The sequence below is a fragment of the Passer domesticus genome, chromosome 1 (assembly GCF_036417665.1).
Source record: "Passer domesticus isolate bPasDom1 chromosome 1, bPasDom1.hap1, whole genome shotgun sequence".
In the NCBI taxonomy this organism is placed as follows: Eukaryota; Metazoa; Chordata; class Aves; order Passeriformes; family Passeridae; genus Passer; species Passer domesticus.
In genome coordinates this window covers 112,630,124-112,650,734 of record NC_087474.1, presented here as the reverse complement: position 1 = coordinate 112,650,734, position 20,611 = coordinate 112,630,124, and the positions used below count along the sequence as shown (strand labels likewise).

The 20,611-nt window shown below is 36.5% G+C and overlaps 1 protein-coding gene across 2 annotated transcripts in view; it reads right to left on the bottom strand.

The window, feature by feature from the left end:
* Window positions 1-1,609: 1,609 nt before the first annotated feature.
* Window positions 1,610-20,611, bottom strand: part of LPIN2 (lipin 2) — a 41,167-nt gene continuing 22,165 nt past the window's right edge. For both annotated transcript variants that reach the window (XM_064434542.1, XM_064434540.1), the window contains exons 5-20: window positions 17,754-17,861; window positions 13,694-13,817; window positions 12,715-13,033; window positions 12,385-12,484; window positions 11,401-11,588; window positions 10,087-10,180; window positions 9,675-9,744; window positions 9,483-9,572; window positions 8,633-8,715; window positions 7,372-7,516; window positions 6,495-6,643; window positions 5,945-6,031; window positions 4,434-4,586; window positions 3,292-3,406; window positions 2,499-2,602; window positions 1,610-2,186 (exon numbers count right to left, since the gene is read on the bottom strand). In XM_064434542.1, coding sequence (XP_064290612.1) covers window positions 2,042-2,186; window positions 2,499-2,602; window positions 3,292-3,406; window positions 4,434-4,586; window positions 5,945-6,031; window positions 6,495-6,643; window positions 7,372-7,516; window positions 8,633-8,715; window positions 9,483-9,572; window positions 9,675-9,744; window positions 10,087-10,180; window positions 11,401-11,588; window positions 12,385-12,484; window positions 12,715-13,033; window positions 13,694-13,817; window positions 17,754-17,861 — 2,074 coding nt within the window. In that variant the 3' untranslated portion in view covers window positions 1,610-2,041. The remainder of the gene's footprint in view (window positions 2,187-2,498; window positions 2,603-3,291; window positions 3,407-4,433; window positions 4,587-5,944; window positions 6,032-6,494; window positions 6,644-7,371; window positions 7,517-8,632; window positions 8,716-9,482; window positions 9,573-9,674; window positions 9,745-10,086; window positions 10,181-11,400; window positions 11,589-12,384; window positions 12,485-12,714; window positions 13,034-13,693; window positions 13,818-17,753; window positions 17,862-20,611) is intronic.

Genomic DNA, 20,611 nt, shown 5'->3' with positions numbered 1-20,611 from the left:
AGTGACTTAAAAGCTTGAATCACATTGATATTCAAAGCACTTGGTGATCATGAAAATTTTAGTTTCTAATGAAATCTATGGAATAAAAGGTAAGAAAAGGGAAAAAATACATGGAATGATGTTTGCAAGCTTTTGACATTAAAAAAAATACAAGAAAAAAAGTGGTAAAATATCCTTTGAGTTGAATCCTGTGAAAGGATTCAACTCCCTACTTAAAGACTGAGTAGATGGGTGACCAAGAACCACAGAAATTATTGTTCTCACAGTACAAAAATGAGGATGCCTTTCACTTCACTGACGTGCACGACACACCGTGACAGATGAGGTTTTTTATCCCACTCTCCTTCTCCTGCTCTGGAAGAGATTCCAAGTTGATTTTGCTTGCCTCCACTCATTATCCAGTGTTTTATAAATATAGGAATACACTAGAATTTTATAATGGGGGGGAGAAAAAAGTAATTTCATTTATATAGTGATTTAAAAATGCCTCCCCACCCAGCAGTTCACCAATTGTCCAGAGTTAGCTGGTGTTACATCAGAACTGTGGGTTAAGACAGCCTGACAACGGAGAAAAAAATACTTCTGGAGGTCTGTAAAATCCTCTAAATGTATTCTTTTGCAGGTAGTAAAAGCGAGTGATCTGGTGTTCAAATGAAGTTTAAATGACTGTAGTCCTTAGGCCCTTTGGGCTAGTAGAATGATATACTCTCATATTGTTTTGTCCAAAAGAAGTTAAATGCACTAATTCAACTTAAAAAGCAGCCGCCTTTACCTTCAAGTACTTTTAGAGAAAGAACAATTAGCTGCTTTTATAGCTGATAAACACCAGAACTGGAATGCAATTTGTTCACAGGCTCTGACTGGAACCTGAGGATTGACCATCAGCATGATGTTTGTGAATAACCCAAAACTTAAAAAAAAAAAAGAAAAAAAAAAGGAAAAAAAAATTCTGCTCTGCAGCATTTAACCATTCTCACAGCTGGAACCTTACTACCGAGTTGCATTTTCTTCCAGCTACTGAAAACCTGCAATACAGAACTCTGGAAAGACCTGTAGTAGACAATTAAAAAAATTAAATACATATTTTTTAGTATTGCAATTCCCTGAATGTAATCTATACATACATTTTACTGGCCTACACAGCATACACACAACATACGCATTATATCTGTGCTGAAAAAGGAAATAAAAATGCCAGTTCCCCAACTCTTACAGAAATGTTCCAAGACTTTTCCTGATGAAAATTTAACATGACACAGCACAGTCTGAAAACAACAAAAGCCATACAAATGTCTGAAGACAACTTTCCTTTTAACAAGCTCATGAAATAGTTTAAACATTGTGTGTAAAAAAAAAAAATAAGCAGAGTTATAGTTCAAGCATGATCTGTACAAGCCCAGTCTTGTACATGTAACAAAAGGCATATTTACATTAAAGAGGAATTTTATGTCTTCAGAATCTGCCAGGCTAGTAAGGTCTGTACATTTTCTGTATTCTAGCTGAGAAAGAGCACAGTGCTCTTAGGCTCTGGCTCCTCTCATATATGGCCTAAATGCCCATCTGAACATTAAACCACGTTTTTCATTAATGGGTCTGACATTCTATTTGGCAGTTTCCATACATTTTTTGGCTTCATTTTAGAAAATATACTTAAGACAACTTAAAAAGAATAATCTATGTTTACAATAAGGTCTGTATTGATGAAAATGCAAAGTCATATTTTACCTCAGTATTTAGTTGCCCTGAAGCACTTGGGTACCATGACCATCAATGACAGGCCAATCTCAAGTGCCATAGAACAGGTATATAATAACAAGCAATAAACAAACAAACACAAAAACCAACACACCCTCCCACAAAAAAAACCCAGACAGTAGCTTTGCATTTTCTTTGTTTTAAACCAATGAAATTAAAGTGATTTCTTTCGTAAGACTTACGGTACCAATATATAAATTAGCATCCTCATTAAGAGAGTTCTTCACATTTAAACTGAAGCTGAGTAGCTCAATATGAAATTCCATCTCCTGGTGAGAAGTAATTTTCAGGCCAGGTCATCCATGTTAAGGTCAGGAAGAGGCTCTCTCCAGTAGCAAAAGGAGCTGAATTCTGGGCATGGAAATGCAGAACTCTGTTCTTTATTAATCAGTGGGAACACATATTCCACAAGCTCGCTTAGTCTGTAATACCTGTATTAAAGGAGAAGAAACACCATTATTTAACAGTCTAGTTACTGTTCAGCTGTAGCCAAAGGCAGCTTTAGAAGTCCAGACCAGAAAGTTCTAGTCAAATAAGGCCCCACTACCACAAAAGTGATTTTCAACTCTCTCTTTCCAACTTTCATTTTGAAAAGTTTCATTCAAGTACTGAAAGCTGTAAGTCCCTGGCAGATAAGGTTTTCCACATGTCACACGTAAAAGGAGATCACAGTCATAATGCAATTATTTTATAATCCCATTTCTAAGCACTTTCTTTAGCTGAAATAACAAAAATGGTCTTACGAAGATTTGTTGCCCTTAGTCTGTTCTTGGATCAGTTCACCCTTTGGATTCACAGTAAATATTCTGCAGTCTGGAACTCCCACTTGCATGTAGGCATATACATCCTGCAAAAGTACCAATACAAGTACATGCTTCAACATTTCCTTACTGAATGTGATAACAAGCAATTTATCAAAGGAATGAGAAAAGCTGATCCAAAACAGCTACAGTAAAGCTGCCCCTTAAAAAAAAGTGCCTGAACAACAGTAAAAAAAACCCCCACCCCCAAAACATACACACACGCTATGAACAAATATTCCCTCTGCCCCCAAACTCTTAATTCCTGTGCCCAAGCCTAGGACCACAAACATGCATGAAGTCCACACCACACAGCATCCTTCCCTGTGACAATATTCTTCTTACAATATCCCTCTTTCTCTCACTTAGTTACAGAAGCACTGAGCTGCATAGAAAATACAGGAACCGTACAACCGGAAAAGGGATTCAAGACTGTAAAGCACTAATTAATGCCCTTAGGTCACAAAGCAGTCAAAAATACTTTAAAATAATTCAGAAAGGTGGCAGATATTTAATAAACTGAGAATACTAATGCATCTTTGCAACCTTTCTCACATAAACAGTTGTAGCAACTTTTGTTTAAGGTATCTGCATGTGGCTTTTCCCAATCAAACCCTTAAAAGCAGCAGTGTCCCATTTCCATATTCAAATTTTCATAAACACAAAAAGAAAAGCCTGTTTGTTTTGCTTCTCAAGTACATGCATTTTAACCATTCAGTTAGAAAGGGGCACTTACATTGGGCCTGTTTCCAAAAGCAGCATAGAAAGGCTGTTTACTGGGAGCAAACAAGTTCTTGATATCATTCAAACATTCGATTTTGAACTTTTCAGGCTTCTTTTCTATGACTTCCCTAAAATAAAATTTCAACAGTCAAATTCTAAACCATAATTTGATAGAAGGTATCCTCCTTTCCCTATTTATCTGGTATTTATATTCTCACTGTTTCCTGTTGCTAGCACTGGTAGTTATAGAGACAGCACTAAGTACTTCTCCAAGAGCAATACAAGAAACAAGTCCCTCTTTTCCAACACCTACAGTAAAAAAAATCCCAGGTGAATACTGGGCATAGGTTAAGTATAAATGGAAATGGAATTCCAAGTTTTGAATGCAGCTGTGAGCTGACTATCTCAATCAGAAGATCTCATCAACTACACACAAGTGTACTTGTCACAACTCTTGTCTCTGACAAAAGTGCATAAGGCCCATGACATTACTGGAAGTTGCTGTCATTGCAATCTGGGACAAAATAAAAACAATAAACAAAAGCCCCAACAAAACTTAAATAAACAAAACCCCCTCCACAACCAACCAACCCCAAACACTTGTCCATTATTACCTCCTCCCACCAAGAACAGGTAGACTGGCTGGTCCAAAAGATCAATTCAGTTGAACCATACCTAAACTCCATACTTTTTTTTTAAGCAGCTGTAGATGGAGAAATCCCAACACCACAAGATTATTTCACATGACAGCCTATACTCCCCAGATTCTTTTTTCTTTTCTCTCTACCTTGTGAAGTCACAGTGCACTGCAAACCTTGAAGATATGCTTGAAAAAGACAAAAATGTACTGATACAAACAGAACCTAAGAGTCATCAGTCATGGACAGGATGAATAAAGAGAAGGGAAAATGAATTCCTCTTGGACTGATATGATGTGTTTTGTAGCCACTTCCAACATGCCCACAGGAAGAGAAGTATACAAGTGAAATTCAGACAAAACGGAGTTTTTAAATTATCACTAGAGGGATATCAAGTCTCAGTAGCAAATAAAGTCCAGAGTGGAATGCTTCGTTACAGCTGTAATGCCAAATACTTTTAATCCTTTCTTTCTCTGAAATGGGGAGGGAACTGATACAAGAAAACCCACATGCTTACCTATGAAAGGCAGAAAACAAACTGCTGGGGGACAACATGAGAGGACCCCGGGGGAGAATAGTTCCTTTGTCATTCACCCAGTGCAGGTATCCTCTGGTGATATCTGCCATCCCAATGGCACGGGCAGAACAGTACAGGAACTTGTAGCCGTTTCTAGAAAATAAATTACCAGCTTAGTTCATATTCCTGCTGAAGTTTCTTTGCAAAGCTAAGTACACAATTACAGCAATGTCCAGAGGCACCAGTTTAGATACTGAATTGCTGCAGAGCTCTGCACACACACAGGAAAAGACTTTTATATCGTTAAAAGAATCTGCAAGACATGCAGTAGTTTAAATACATGACTTAAATCAAAACTGAGAAACAGGAAGTGCAAACAGAATAGCAATGGTAAAAGTCAGAGAACACAATTAGGTGGACTAGACAGTGTTTAAATAAGTGCCACATTGGTTTTATTCAGCTTCTTTCAGCCCAGCTGTATGATGACAGCAATTATTTAAATTATCTGCATCACAAAATAATGGGTGCCAGATCTCCTGTCTTTTTCATGTTGTTGGCAGAATTTGCAGTGCAGAGTGAGCGATGGATAACAATAAGCATTCATTAAGCCCCTAAATTCCTCCTGCAGACTTTGTATGTTCATCTGTTACACAGATTTGTATACAGTTACTGCATGCACAAAAGGCTTGAGTGTTTATGTGCATTTTCAAAGACTTGATTCAATTTGGCAAATAATTCCAAAACTGCTCTTCTGTTATGCACTGAATAAACAAAAAAACCCACCCCTAGCCACCCAAACAAAACCCAACAAAACAGTAACATTCATGTTATCTCTCATGAAGCACAAGGGGCCACATGAAGGCCAACAGTGTATTCTAAGACCCCAAATATTTTTGTGGAAAGAAAGACTACTAAAAAACAAAGACGAGAAGTTGATTATTTTAATTTAATTCTGAAGTTTCTAACAGTTGACTGTCCTCAGTTAGCAAGTATTATTTCTAGCATCACTGTATTTGAAATAAGTTGTTCCACAACATAAAATTTAACCTATGGAGCATTCACCCAGCTTTGGAAACAAACCCATTAAACCAGAAAATACTAATGCATTGGAAGGACACTATTTAGTTTAAAATTTATGCCATATGATATTTCTGAAAGGTTTAGTGACCAACCTGAGTTAGGGGAAAACAGACATGCATGTTTGAGAAACGATTTCTATTATGGTTCTCTTTTGTCGCCATGAAAATATTACACCTAGTTTTTAAAAGCTACAATGCAGAACAAAATGTCTGAGAAGGGAGCTAGTAAAAGTGGTGGCTTGCATTCCTGTAAAACTATACATCTGTGGAAAGAATTTAGTTTGATTTGTGTATGACACAAGTTGCTCACTTCCCAGCATTTTGACCAGTACATTTTAATAAACTGAGTAATTTCTAACAACTATCCAATTACTTATACACTAATTCCCACATTCCAGAAAATCCTAATTGTTTCACAGATTGCATACTCACTCATTTATGGAATGATAGAGTTTTGCAATGCCCTGATGAGTCCAGTCCTTGCCAAACTGAGGGAGGATATGTCCCAAAGCATCAGACCTAAAAGGAGAATCAAAGGTACCTGACACGTGGTGTATCAGTTTTGTTAAAGACAACCACTAATGAATATACAATTTAGAAAGAATATTTACAGAAATATTTCTGCAGAGGGTCCTAACTATTTAAAAAGAGAATTAATAAACAGTCCAGACAGAGCAATTAGTGGGGTCATACAATACAAGTCAGTTTCCAAGTTAACCTGTGGCTGTTGAACTTGGAGAAGTCTAATAACAGAGGCAACAACCACATGTTATCATCTTGGCATTATTCTTTTAAAATACATTTTCTAGTTTGTTTTAAAGGCAAGTACAAATTAAAATCAAAGCAACATTATTAACGAATATCCTTTAACAGTTGTCTTAAATGAAGTTTCTTTACCTTGTTTCGAAATGCAGGATAGGATCAATAAAGGGAAATTAAAAAAAAAAAAAAACAAAGAAAGAAAAACCCCTAAGATACTTACTTGGTTATTGTTCCATCTATGTCTGATATTATGATTTTATCATTCCAGTTCCAGAGGTATATTGTTCCTGCACAACGACAAGTCCCTTGATACTGGGTTGTAATACTAAACACAACATCATTAGGGCCATCTCTGAGCTTCAACTTTGCCTGTAGAATGAAAATAATTGAAAATGTAAGATGCCCTCCCTCTAAAATTTTCGTGATTTTGGAATTATAAATGAGCTGCACAAAATGGCTCATCTATTGTCTATCTTGATTAACTCATCAAAAAGTGAACCATGGTTTAAGACAGGCACAGTTTTGCTGTCCAAGTCTGTTGCAGCCTGGGTAGATGTGTATGTCCACAGCTCTTGTACTGCCTACAGCAGCAGGTATTTCCCCCTCTGCCACTTTAATTCTTGCAACTACAGCAGACTTGCAGCACTATCAAACTGAACTCCCAGTTTGCCATAGGATACAACAGTATCTTCTGCTCAGTGGATGCTTTCCTCAAAATTCTTCTCTGATGAAAATCATGCATTTAGGCAGTAGCAGAACTAACTTTTAAGTTAAGTTAGACCACGGTGAATAAACTGCACACCAATTTAAATGTATGCTATTACAGAGATGTGCAGATCCCAGGACATCCAAACTGCAGAAGCAAACAATGCCACTTTTCTGGCAACATCTTGACATAGAAGTTTGATTATAGAACTTAAAAAGAAATTACTATTTTTTAATCCAAACAGATCCTTAAAAAAACACCACAGAAAAATTATCAGTAATTCCCTGCAGCTGCCTACCCTTGCACAGGAATACATGTGAAATTTCTTTTAAAAGAAAAATTTTAAAAGGATTTTGAATCATCCTACGCACAAGACAGGCATGTCACTTACTATCTGGTCTGAAGACAGTCTAAGTGACTTCTTATAAGATGTAACGTTCCCATGGGGTGGATGCTCTGCTGGGGCAGAATCCATTTTCAGGGATTCCTTCAACTCCTGGGATGCTTCATCACTAGAAGAATCATCCTCTGGAGGCCTAACGTGACATCAACCAGAATAAATGTAAGCTACATAAAATCCTTCTTCAATGGAGTAAAATGTTTATGCCAGAGTAATTTCTGCTTATGCTGAGGACTTGCTGCTACCTGATAGCACAAATTAAGGAAGTCCATGGTCTAGTGAATGCCCAGATAAAGCCAGTACATGCCAGTAAGCAAGTAACACTTGGAATGCCAGTACTGGTGGAGCTCTAAACATGACTATTCTCAGCTGGCTCCACACACAATGGGTTTAGTAAAGACACAGTGTCAGGTGGTCACTAATACTGTGCTGATGAATTAGGTAAACTGCAGATGAAAAGGGACACTGAATGGGTAGCAGTGCTTCGTTTCAAAAAAAGCTGCCTCATTTGCTACGGCATTTAAACTGTGGGTGTTAGTGGAGTAGCTCACCTTTTAAGGTTATTCACAGACTTATTTTCCTGCTCATTAGAGATTTCAAGATTAAAAGCAGCATTTAATTTCTCTGAAGTATTAAATCACAATATATTTAGTTCTTTAAACCTTTAAGAAACCAACACTTACAAGTACCTTTGCAAAATTATGCGGGAATGTGCATATACATAATAAATACCCTAGAATGGGAGAGTTTTGTGCTTTTAAACACTGATAGCTGTCTACCACAACTTGGGCAACATGTGCACTGTGATGAATACTATTTTATTGTTTCAATTATTTAATGTTACAAAAAATTTTCACATGGTTCAAATGATTAATACAATATTAGGCCTTCACAAAAGAAAAAAAAAAGTATTACAAAGTGTATCAGAAACAATATCACTGTATTTACAGAGCTGTGGCCTACTGATAAAGGTTACCATGTATTTGTTCTGTCACTTCTGTTATGATTTAAGAAATAAACACAACAGCATTTAAGAAATAATTGTAGTGTATTTGTAGATCCTGCAGTGGTTGCTGCCACATTATTTTGTTGATTTGTTTGCTATACACATCTGGTTCCACTTCAGTAGCTTACAGGAAAATGGTTTTTTCCCACAGTACATTATTACAGAATTCTTAATTCAAAAAAAAGAAAAGAAAAATAAAAAAAAGCACTATTCAGTCCACAGATAAGTCTTCAGACAGGAACACACCTGCTATTAACTTGCTCTTTTATAGTTGCTGGCAGCTCATTTGCTCTTTGCGTCTCAGTTTTCCCCTCTTTTGCCTCTGGTATCTAAAGCAACATGAAAATAAAGAACATATTGACATTTTAGGCATTTTAAAGAAATCCAAGTTAAAAACAGCTACCAAAATAGTACATAAACTATATTAAGTCTCAGAATCACCATTCTACATAATAATTTCTAAAAGTTATTTTTAAAAACGATGCTTATGAAGAAATTTTCTATTAAAGCTTTTTCTTATTTAAGGAAACAAAACAGTCTGCCAGAAATTGGGAACTGCTAGTTTAACATGATGAATTTAGTATTAAAAGGAGCTGTCAAAGGCGATGAAGTTAGTATTAAAGGAGCTTTGAGATTATAAATCACTTTTTTGTGGGGAAGTAAGCTGAGGATCTATACTCAAGGTTTAGAAAGCTTAATTTAGTCTAAAATAGGGTGTCTGAGCTTAACTATTTATGCAGTGCAGCACCTACTTACTTATTTGTATGTACCTCCCTAAAACAGTGACTGCATAGTCATACACATACTGCAGTGACTGAAGAGCAGCTCTGCTAGCTGCTTATGGCTTAGAAGACAGAATTTTAAGAATAATGTGCAACAGGAGGATACAATGAATTTTGTTGATGCAACTAAAGCATCAGGCAATGATGCAGTATTTGAGGCTAAAAAAATAGATGCACCTAGAGCTGCTGCAGCATCAGCTGGCCATCAGTGACACTGAGCTATATGAGCAGTGTTTTGAGGTACTTCTGACAAATAACTGGTTTTTTATCTTTTAACACCTAACAGAAATAAAATCCCAGTAGGTCTCAGCCACCTGCTTAGTCATGCTTTCTCTCTTGCGCCAGAACCACCACCTTCCAGACTTCTTTGGCATCTTTTCTTTGACCCAAGACTCAACAGTAGCCTGAAAAATTAGACATGTTTTTATTAGTACAGAAAAACCAAGAGATAATCAGGTATTACTACATGTAAAAATTTCAAAGAAAGTATGAAATTCTCTATTTACCTTAGGCAAACTCTTCTGAAACACCTGCAAGCTCAGAATCATTGGAGCAGCCAATGCCCAGTTATAATACCTGTTTTAAAACATGTTATTGGTAAGATATTACAAAATCTACAGATCAATAAATATCAGCATGAAAAACTTGCCCTTGTGTTGATAAAAACATGTATTTGCTGCCAACCACTAACACTTAACATTTTCTGCAAGCAGAGTAATTTTAATATATACAATTCAACATCAGTGGCAATTACAGAAAAAAAAGTGTCACTTAAGCTGAAGCTAAATTTAATGCAAATCTTTGGTTCAAACAGATTCATACACAAACTGCAATGGAAGCTGAGAAACATGCTCACTTCAGAGCCAAGATCTGAAATGGGATTTCCTATGACCTAATTACAAGACACAGAGAATTTACCTGTTATAAATCCGTATTACCAAATTAGGATTGTCTATGAGTCCAGGGTTTTCAGCAAATTCATGATAAGTAATAATATGTTCCATGAATTTTTCTGCAATAGAAAGAGATTTTAATTAGAAAGTAATAACATAAAATCCCAAGATGTCTGATTAGTTTACATCTAGGAAAGCCCTTTCTGTCATTTCAGAGACAGACTGTCTCTGACTCACTCTGCTGATCTTGCAGCATCATTAAAGATGTGCTAATTGCGGCCTACCTGTCAAGAGTCCTGTGACTGCCCCCTCCCTACAGAAAAAGCCTTGGACCACTTTAACAGTCACATCAAAAGTGCATTAAGAAATCAAAATAGGAAGGATAAGGAGGAGCTAATTCAGTTAAAAGGCTGGAAAAAGCCATGCTTGTTTAGGCAAGTTTTCTTCAAAATTTATGACAGCAGGTAAGGGGCCTACATTCTACAGCAGAAGAAGGGGGTGAAGGGTGATGCCAGCTTTTCAGGTTTGAAAACCTACTACTATCACTAACTAGCATTTTCACAACCAGTTTCTATATATGTTTGCAGAAATCCATGATTCAGTGTAAGATCCTGAATCAATCTGCAATCAAGACATCCTTTTTTCCAATCAAATTCAGTATTGCTACCATGTTACCACAAGAACAGTCCTGAGTCTTTATTAATAAGGACCTAAATGTCACTTAATGTATTAGAGATTGGATGACCACTTAAAGAAGTAATGTTAAAACACTGCAGTATATGTCCATAAAGACTTTATGCTCCTAAAAGCTCCTTCAAAAATACATACAACTGCAACAGTAAATAGACTGAAGTATTAAGAGAAAAAAATCAGCTAGTAAAAATCTAGAGGTTAACAATCATTTAGGACAGAAGTAGAGCAGAAAACATAGTCCAACACAAAGGGGTTTTTTATCACTTGAAAAAAACTGAAAAACAAGAAAAATTGTCAGGCAATTGGAAAGAAGATGAATTGCTAAGATTTATATAGGACTAAGCAAGGACTGACAACTAGAAATCAATGTAGTCAGTCAGAGAAATAATATATAGTACAAAAAAGGAGACAGAAAGCTTCTAAAAACATCAAGTGTCCTTGATTAATATGAGATTCAATTCTGCTATCTCTGCTTGGCAAGTGCTTGAGAATTTTAGAAAAATTAAATACTTTCTATCCCCTTTTCTCAATGTGAGCATAGTTAATAAGCCAAAGTTTCGTAAGGAGGAAATTGGAGCATTCAAGCCACTTCATTGGTTTAGCTGCCTGAGATCTATTCCTCTTTATGTTTTAGTCTTTCACATACCTTTAGAAATCTCTCCATTTTCATTGAGACCTCCACAAAGTGAAAGTGTAACATCAGGCAAGTCCATAGCAGAATCAGACATGCACTCTGTACCACTATCAGCAGCAGCACTTCCCACTGACTGGGGAGACTGGGAACCAGAAAGGGTATCTGACTCTGTCCACTGCCTGAAGCCAGGATCAGAATCACTAAAGGAAAGTGAAAAGTATTTTACTTGCAAAAAAATGTCCAGATCTTATGTTACAGAACACACTATATGATTACACCCCCAAAAAAATCTTGCTTTTGAATTTTTACATAATTTCACAATATAAATTTAAGACCAACCTAACAAAAAAAAACCCAGACACACACACCCACACCAACCCTACATATTAATTAGCAGACTCTTTCCAGTTCTCCTAACATCCCCCTCAATTTGGCAATAATTGCACTTCTTGCCTAAATTGGATTTAAATGAAGAAAACATCCTCTGCATTCTACTTCTGCAGAATAATACTGTCCCTCAATCTTTACCAGAAAGTTGTAAAACAAGAGAAAGGAAAAGAAGGCACTGCTTTTAGTTCTTTTAGAATACTGTCTGTTGCAGAATGTACAACAGAAAAGAAAAAATGACCTTTAAAAAAAATCCCATTGTCATTTAAGGCTGGAGTCACTAGTTTGATGCACTGAAAAGTTTACGATATGGCTGAACAAAAGTACTGGTACAAAAGCAGTTTAAACGTACTCCCCTCTATGACTGCAGAGCATACAGGTTCCACAAAGAGGAAAATTCTCACTACTCACCTCCCATGTGATCTCTCAGTGTGTTTCTTGTCAAATTAGAATTTTCACAATGAGATAAGTACTGAATACTTCACAACAGCCTAAAAACCCAAAGTCCAATTCTTTTTATCAGAACTGGCACATAAATAATACATGTAATGGTGCAGATCATGCAACTGTAGAATTACCCATATTTACAGCATTTTATTTCAAAATTACCTTTTGGGAAAGTAGAGTGCTGCAACTTCAGGTTCCAAAGCCTTTAGGTCATCCAAGTAAATATCATCAGGGCCTTGATGATGGCTTCGCTTGTGCACCCCTGTTAATTTTAAAATTAAGACTACTAAGATGACACATTTAAATACAAACATAATCATGGAAGATTCACACTTATTTGTATGATTTTTAAGTTCCAGAGTTTCATTATAATTTTAGTCACATAAAATTTTAAATAGGAAAAACTGAAGAGGCATATTTATACTTTTTCTACTATAACCTTAAGTTTGATAGATCACACTGAGAGTAAGAATCAAAAGCTTTATTCTATACCTTTCTTTTTTGAAGGAGAGTCAGTTTTTGCTGTTGGTTTTGTTTCTGGTAAAGGATCCATCAGTATTCTGGACTGATCACCATCCAATGGCAACGGAACATGCGGTTCTACGATTGCAGAAGCAAGAGAGTCTTTAGCATCCATCTGCTTAAGGAGAGGATGAGTTCTTGGCTCAGGTTTCAGTACTGTACAGACAGAATCTTTCACATCATCATCATCTTCAACTTCATCAGAGCTGAGGATAACCCTAAAATGAGTCTTCTCTGATGGAGTAATGGTAGCTGTTCTGCAATGTTCCAGTTTTTCTTTCTTACTTATCTGAAAAACAAAAGTCTAGTCAATCCTTTCACTCCACCTGTTTGTTTTATTCCATTCTAAACATTACATTTGTACTCATGGTACAAGTTCTCATCACACAAGGAAACCAGAAAATAACTTAAGTATTGTAGCAACATAAAACGTGTCACACCATATTAGCAAGGTTCCCTGCAAAAGAATTTTCATAAAAGCTTATTTATAAGTTCAGTAAAGAAACTGGCATAGAGAAAGCACTGACTTGACCAAACCACAGCAAGGAGAAAGTTTAAGTGTGGAAACTTTAGAGTGGACTTATCCTTAAGTGTGGATTTACCAGGGCCTCTGTTAGATACCAAATTTACTCTTATCAAGGCTACAGTTCCTCTACAGTAAAACAGAACTTACCCTACAATAAAGAAAATTAACATCTTAAATGGTTTCCTTCAGGTTCTAACTAAAAATTCAAAAATTTGAGATTTTCACTGCTATGTTTTCTGGGATTACTTTGTTGAGCAACTTTTGAACTCAACAAAGCTGACTCTCTCTGCCTGCCACAAGGGGCTGCTACTTCCCCATTTCAGCCGTATCTGAGCAACAACAGCAGATTTTCAATCCTCTCCTAAGACAGTCTTAAATATGCCAGAAGTCAGTTACAAAGTTAGAGACAATAAAGACATTTACCTTGGTTGACTCTGGGAATCCTCCCCATGTCCACTCCATGTGAGACTCAGATCTGAGCAAGCTCTCAGCAGGCTTAACTTCTAGTTCTGAATCACTTTTAGGGCAGACTTGCTCAGAGAAAGGGCTACCAAATCAATAAGAGGGAAAAAAAAAAAAAGAAAGAAAAAGAAAAAAGAAAGCCAGTGTTTAAAATGCATTAATGCATTTGTTGTCCAGCTACTGTTGGTAGAGTTCTCAACAGCTTAACAGAGCTTCAATTATTTGGCAACATGGCAAGAAGCCCAGCAGGGTTTTCAAATGGTGAGAAATTAGGTTAAAACCAAAATCACATTAAAGACATTAAAGGACTTACATACTGATCACACTAAACAGATTCCTCCACTGCATCTGCAGTGCACTAATAGCTCTCCCTTCAGCCCATGCTCCATTTTTCAAATGAAAGAAGAACTAAAAAGTTCATAGAAAAGTAAGACAAAATATTTTTAAATTCCTTACCGCTGTAAAAATACAGCATTTCAGCTCACTACGCAAAGACTTGAGTAATAAAAGTCTTGCAAACATACCTCACAAGTGCACAAAACAATATCAGTTCCCAATGCAGGGGAAAAAACATTAAGAAGATAACTTAGGAGAAAAGGAGATTACTTGGAAATTTCCTTCAGATGTGTTTGGACTAAATGACCTTTAAAATCTATCCTATTTTTCCTGCAGTGGTTATTATCCAGAAATCAGAAACAGACTTCTAAAATTTACTTCAGTCAAGATTACTTTTTAGCCAGAAGAACACCCTACAAAATGCTAGAAAGGAGCAATTTTAAAATCATTTAGCACTTAGGATGTTAGAGATTAAAGGAAACCCAAGGTTTTGTGTACCCTTCCTTGAACAGGGCAATTATATTCCATATTATGCAAATGCTGCTCTTTTTACACTTTGACATTCGTAACATATTATGGTTTGGGTTTATATAAATAAACCTCAGTATCTGAATTTAAACTGTAGGGACCAGAACTGGACACAGCCCTCCATGTGTGGCCTGACCAGCACTAAGAGGAGATGGGTAATCACATCTCTGTCTCTGCCACTAATGCCCCGTGGATGCAGCCCAGGATCCAGTTTGCCTTTGTTGCTGCAGCCATGCTCTGCTGCCTCAGGCTCAGCTTGCTGTCCTCCAGGTCAGCAAGGCTGCTCCAAACCACTCAGATCCAAGCTTGTGTTTGGCTGTTTGGAGCTGTCATCCCAGCACACGATTGCACACTCTTTGCTCTAGTTGCACTTGTAATTTGTGACTGATCTGGGTGTTAGACAATCTCTTTGAGGCTCCTTCTCCCATGAAAACTTGAGCCAGATGAACTTTTGAGGTCACTTCCAATTTGGGTTGTTCAATGATTTAATATTGAAAATTTTAAAGTAACTCCCTACAGGTATTTAATTTATGGACTTTTTTCCATACAAAATTCCTGCAAGGATTAGTTACCTAATTCAGCACCATATACCAAACCTTCTGAAGCTTTGAGGACCTCAGGTTTTGTAGTATCATACAGGACTAAACCGTGATCACAATTCAGACTGCAAAAATAGACATTACACGGATCACAACCCAGACAGTAAGGATCTCCCACATTGCTCTGAGAGGACACCTTAAAAAAAACAAGATATCAGGACATTTAAACATCTCTACAATGGTGAGTTGTCATCTCAGTTGACTTCCAGCCTTCATCACCCATGGATGCAAAAAGAAAACTGCTATTTTCCCCCTCAGTTCTCTATTAACAATGCCATACAGGAATGACACTTTCTGTACTGTTAGAAGGGCTTGTTTAAAGTGACACACTGATGAAAATATATGTACACCTTTGTTTTCAGGAAGAATATGAACTAACTTTCCCTACATGTCAAATAATTTATTCCACCTACACCACAAGTCACTTGGAAACTATGCACAATATTAAGTTGTTTCTAAGTCTAATTCTTAATATTCAGCAGTTCCTGAAAATGACTGAATATTTCAGGGCTTTGGGACCCTAAGTCTATTCTATTTCCCTCAAATTTTTCACTGTCACTTTCAGGCAGAAGTGTTTAACCAAAAGGCCCATGCTTCTAATAGTGACCTAGTTGTGCCAACATGGCCTGTTAAAACAAGCAGAATACTGATGGGATCAGGTATCCAATAATTATGCTTTCCATCTTATTACGCTGAGTAGGGCAAACTGAGAAGTGTCCCCATGGAAAGGACTTGTCCTATTTTCTTCCTTGAGCTCCCTGCAAGGGTTCTGAAGAGCAAGACAACCAATTGAACTGCAAGTTAGTTAGCTTTTTCAGATCTCCAAAAAGGAGGTTATTAAAAACTCCCATTTCTCTTCCTCTGTATGATAGCTACATGATAAAATCTTTCTTTGATGGCTTAGGAGAAGTAATTTAAAGCAAAATTTCTCTTCTTCTAGATGGCTTGTGTCAGAGAATTCCTCACCCAACATCTTCCCCAAAGACAAAAAGGAAAATTGCCAATTTCTCTGTTGAACTGCAATCTGGACTGGGTAGCTTTTTGTTAAAAACAACCCCAGAACTAAGAAAAGCCCAGATACCTCACACGAGGCACAAACAAGTTATTAGAGCAGACTGGCCCCATAACACATAAATGAGAAGAGATGCATGAATTATCTCTCCCAGATATAAACCTGCTAGTCTATGTTAGCTCAGAGTTTCATAAACTGAAAATAAGTATCAGCCTCCAGGCTGCAGTGATATATACCTATATATACACAGGTGATACAATCCATACGGCAAAGTGTCAGTCCTAAGGGTCAAACACTGTGACTGCTTTTCAGTCACAAACCACAAACCTTTGGGGAATATTTGAGGACTGCATCTCATTAAGTATAATTGAGGATGTGGTTGTCAGCCCAAAACATAAAAAGGAATGATAATGGGATTTCCTGTTCGACTGCTTCTGTTCATTACCAAGCTATGCACTGGGGGAATTTGCAGGCACCAAGCATGGTGTGGTACATTCTGACTCCACTGAGAGACCACAGCCCTGCAAACACCTGAAGCAGAGAGATCATACACACTTCAAAAAAAATTGGCTGAACTCGCCCATTCTGCACCACCTATTGATGCAGGACAGGCACCTGTGCACTGAGCAGGTAACAAGAAACAATGGCCATCATGGAAGGCTGACCATTAGTAATCCTCACTCACCTTGTAAATGTACCTGCTGTGAGGCAGATTCCTCCATCAAACTGAAAAGCAGCACAACTAGACACTTGCCAAAGAGTTGAGATAAACCAAGATATTACTTAGCATGCTATGTGAGACATATATGCCCTCTCCTGCATGTCCAAGGTTCAGGAAAAGTACAAAATTATTCTCAAATACTACCACATATGCACAAAATGCTTTCTTATGCATATAGAAATTGAGGTTAGAGTGGTGAAATCCAAAGTGTGAGCCTTGAAAAATTACAAACTGAATGCAAGAGGAATAGCATGAATATCACTGAAGCATGAATGTACTGAACAATGTACATACAGAAGTGCCCTGGTCACTGTAAACTGACTGGGGAGTTGTATTATACCATTTTTAAGAATCCACAGTCAACTGATGATGATTCAGTATCTCTGGATAAAGAAATATACCAGAACTCAAGCAAATCCCCTGTTCTGAAGTGGAATACAATTCAACTTCAGGATCTGGCTTTACCTTGAGCAATTAGGATTACTTCACAAGTAAAATGTACCTTAACATACTCATCACTTTTGTGTTATGGCAGATCAAGTATTGCTTATGCTAGGGTGAATCATAGGGAACATACCAACTTGCCATACCCTTCTCAGCTTGAGGGAATCTTATTAACTGCATTTCCTCTCTTTAATAGTCAAATAATACATTTTGTAAATTTCCCAAAGCTTCAAAGTAGTATCAAGCGATGCATTTGATATCACAGAAGTTGGGCAAGTTTGACAGTTTTACAGATCAGGGGGAAAATTAATAAAAAGGCATAGTAATTTTTGTTTTTATAATTACTCATCATCACACAAATGACATTACAAAGTGACTTACTTCTCCAGAGGGGACCAGTCTCCATCAGATAAGGGGTAATGGTCTTTCGAATGATAAATCAAAGATTCTTTTTGTTCTTCGCCCTTTGGTGATGAATTTGAGGATCCTCTGTGGAGACATATAAGACATTAAGTCAGCTATAAGAAATTTGTGTTACTAATTCAGTATAAGAAACTACATAGATGTTATTAAAACAATCTAAGAGCAAAAATAAGGAGTGTATAGCTTAAAGGATGTGTTGTTTGCAAGATACCTTTATGTAACTTTAGAAGTATTTTAAAACTACTATTAATACTTGAAAATATTGCAAATTTTAAAATCTACTACTCCTGGAAGTTAATACTGAAGAAATCACAACAGCATAAATAATACTACTCTACATGAGTAACAGATAATGATTTTACTCTACACAGGCAGATAATATTAACAAAACACAAAGATGAACATAAATTTTTACACAGTGACCTTTACTGTGTGAATTATACAATCACTGGAAAAGTTGAACTGGCAAGGTTAGTTTTGACAATGTACCTTTAACAAATTAACACAGTAAGAAACCAGGGGTAGGTACTAGCATCACAACTTACCCAAGAGCTAACAGATTAACATCAACTACAACAAGGAGATAAAATAATGCACTTTTCTGAACAGTGGGTTTGTTTTGCACTGGGAAGTCTACTCAATATCTACATGAAAGACCCACACCCAACCAACAGTAAGGCCCACTGAACAGGCATACATCCTATTTTACACAGAAGTCCCCTTGAAATATTACCATCATAAAGTACTTCAGATCTTTTTACAGCTTTCTGAATTTAACTGAATAAATATCTATTCTCAGGATACAATTAACTTGTCTGAGGTTAGATCAAGGGCATCATGGCTATACAGTAGATAAGAATACAAGGAAGACATGACTAGAATTTTGAGTGCAAAATACAATAGAAACTTTTTAATCCATTATTAGAAACGACAAACTATTTTTATTTCAGTGCACAGTTGCACTGGATTTGTTTTGGAATGCTAATGCTCATTTCTCTTATGAATGGAGGAAAGAAAACATTCTGCTATTATCAAATGTGTAAATATTTAGAATTTGCATGCCTACTCAATTAGACACTACACAGTTACAGTGATCTACCTCATTTGCACAAGTCTTTCCTTTGGAAGACAGTCTAGATTATGGTAAATGGCGAAGTCTAAAAATGCTTTTTTAACTCTACTTCTTATTCTGCAGTAGTATGCTTATGAAACCTGATGATCCTGCCTGACTTGAGATGAGAACTGCAGAGACTGTACCTCCTTTATATTAATAAACTGAGCTAAGCATGACAGAAATATGTTTCATACTATCATTGTTGGCAGTACTAAGTAACTCCAAAGCAGGAAAAAAGAAGTATGATTGAACAACTAAGTAAACACAAAAAAAATATTAAAGCGGTCCTCAATATCTTTACTTCAGTGGGGAGGGAGGCAGGATGACACATGGGTGGTAATGAACAAATTTTATTCACTGGAAATTAGCAACAAGAAGGGTTCATACAAAGGATGCAAAAAATCAAATTTAACTGATAAGTGGATGTACACAAAAATTAAAAATCCAAACACAGTCGAAGATTACTGAAAATACAAGGGAAAAATGAGTATGCATCAACTTGTAACTTCAAGCTGCACTACCAACTCTAAGCTATTTACCTTGCTACATTTATAAATAGTACTACATCTTCTCATTGTTGTCCACTTTACATATAGTCTAAATAAATATATACTATTTCAGAGACAGACTTTAACCCTTCAACACCCTTAGCACTGGAGAAAGAATGTCCTCTATTTCTGAGTTGTACATACTGTAATCTCAGTTTTCATAATGTTATTTTACAGAAGTCTAGCACTACTAACATATCTAATTGATAGCTAGAAAAGACAAAGAACATATTTTGAAAAAAGCTGATAAACACTTGGTAATAGATTTTCCCAAGAAACAGGAAACATCTTGTTTTCTTTTTTATAAAAAACCAAAGAGATAAGACATTATATACTGGCACCTGTGACTGAATTTTTGACCTTCCTGTTAAAACATCAGCCTCCCTCCTCCTTTCCTAGTTTCACTTTGAAACTGAAGCCATGCCTAAGAACAGTTAAGTTTCTAATTTCTTATCTTTCTTCTTCATTTTCAGAGCCACACATTTATAACTAAAATAAAACCACCCAAGAAACAACCAACCAAAACAACACAACCTCAAACAAAACTACAGATTCCACCTTACACCCCCACAGAGTTTGAAAACAAAACTCACAAGCACTTTTTCATAGCCCTATCTTTAGCTGGGAAGAAAACAAATTGCAAGGCATTTACTTCCTGCCCTGGTAGCCCACTGAAATGAGTTTGTATAAACTTGACTAACCGACACAGAGCCACAAACCCAATGTATTTGAGCCTTCACCATGACAATGTTTTTTTGTTTCAGTCCTGCATTTACTTGCTGTTCACAAGAAAACACCATTCTTTTGCATTATCATCTTCTTTTTGTTTTATAGCACCCTGTCTGATAATGTTTTCTTTCTACTATAAGCTGTTTCTGCTTATAGACATTTTAAAAAAGTTTAGAAATAAAAAGTCTTGCCAAACTTTTGTTATAAAGAGTACAAAAAATAAAACCAGAGTAAACTTGATGAAAACACCATGGTCTGTTCAGCTACAACTAAACATTCAACATTCTGATCAAACACACCATTTTTTATTTACCTCTAGACAAAGTAAGATAATTGCTAGAATAGCAATCTGAATTCTAAACACTGGATGAAAGCAGCCATTATTACAGCCACTACATAACATTCCTAAATACTTCATACATTTG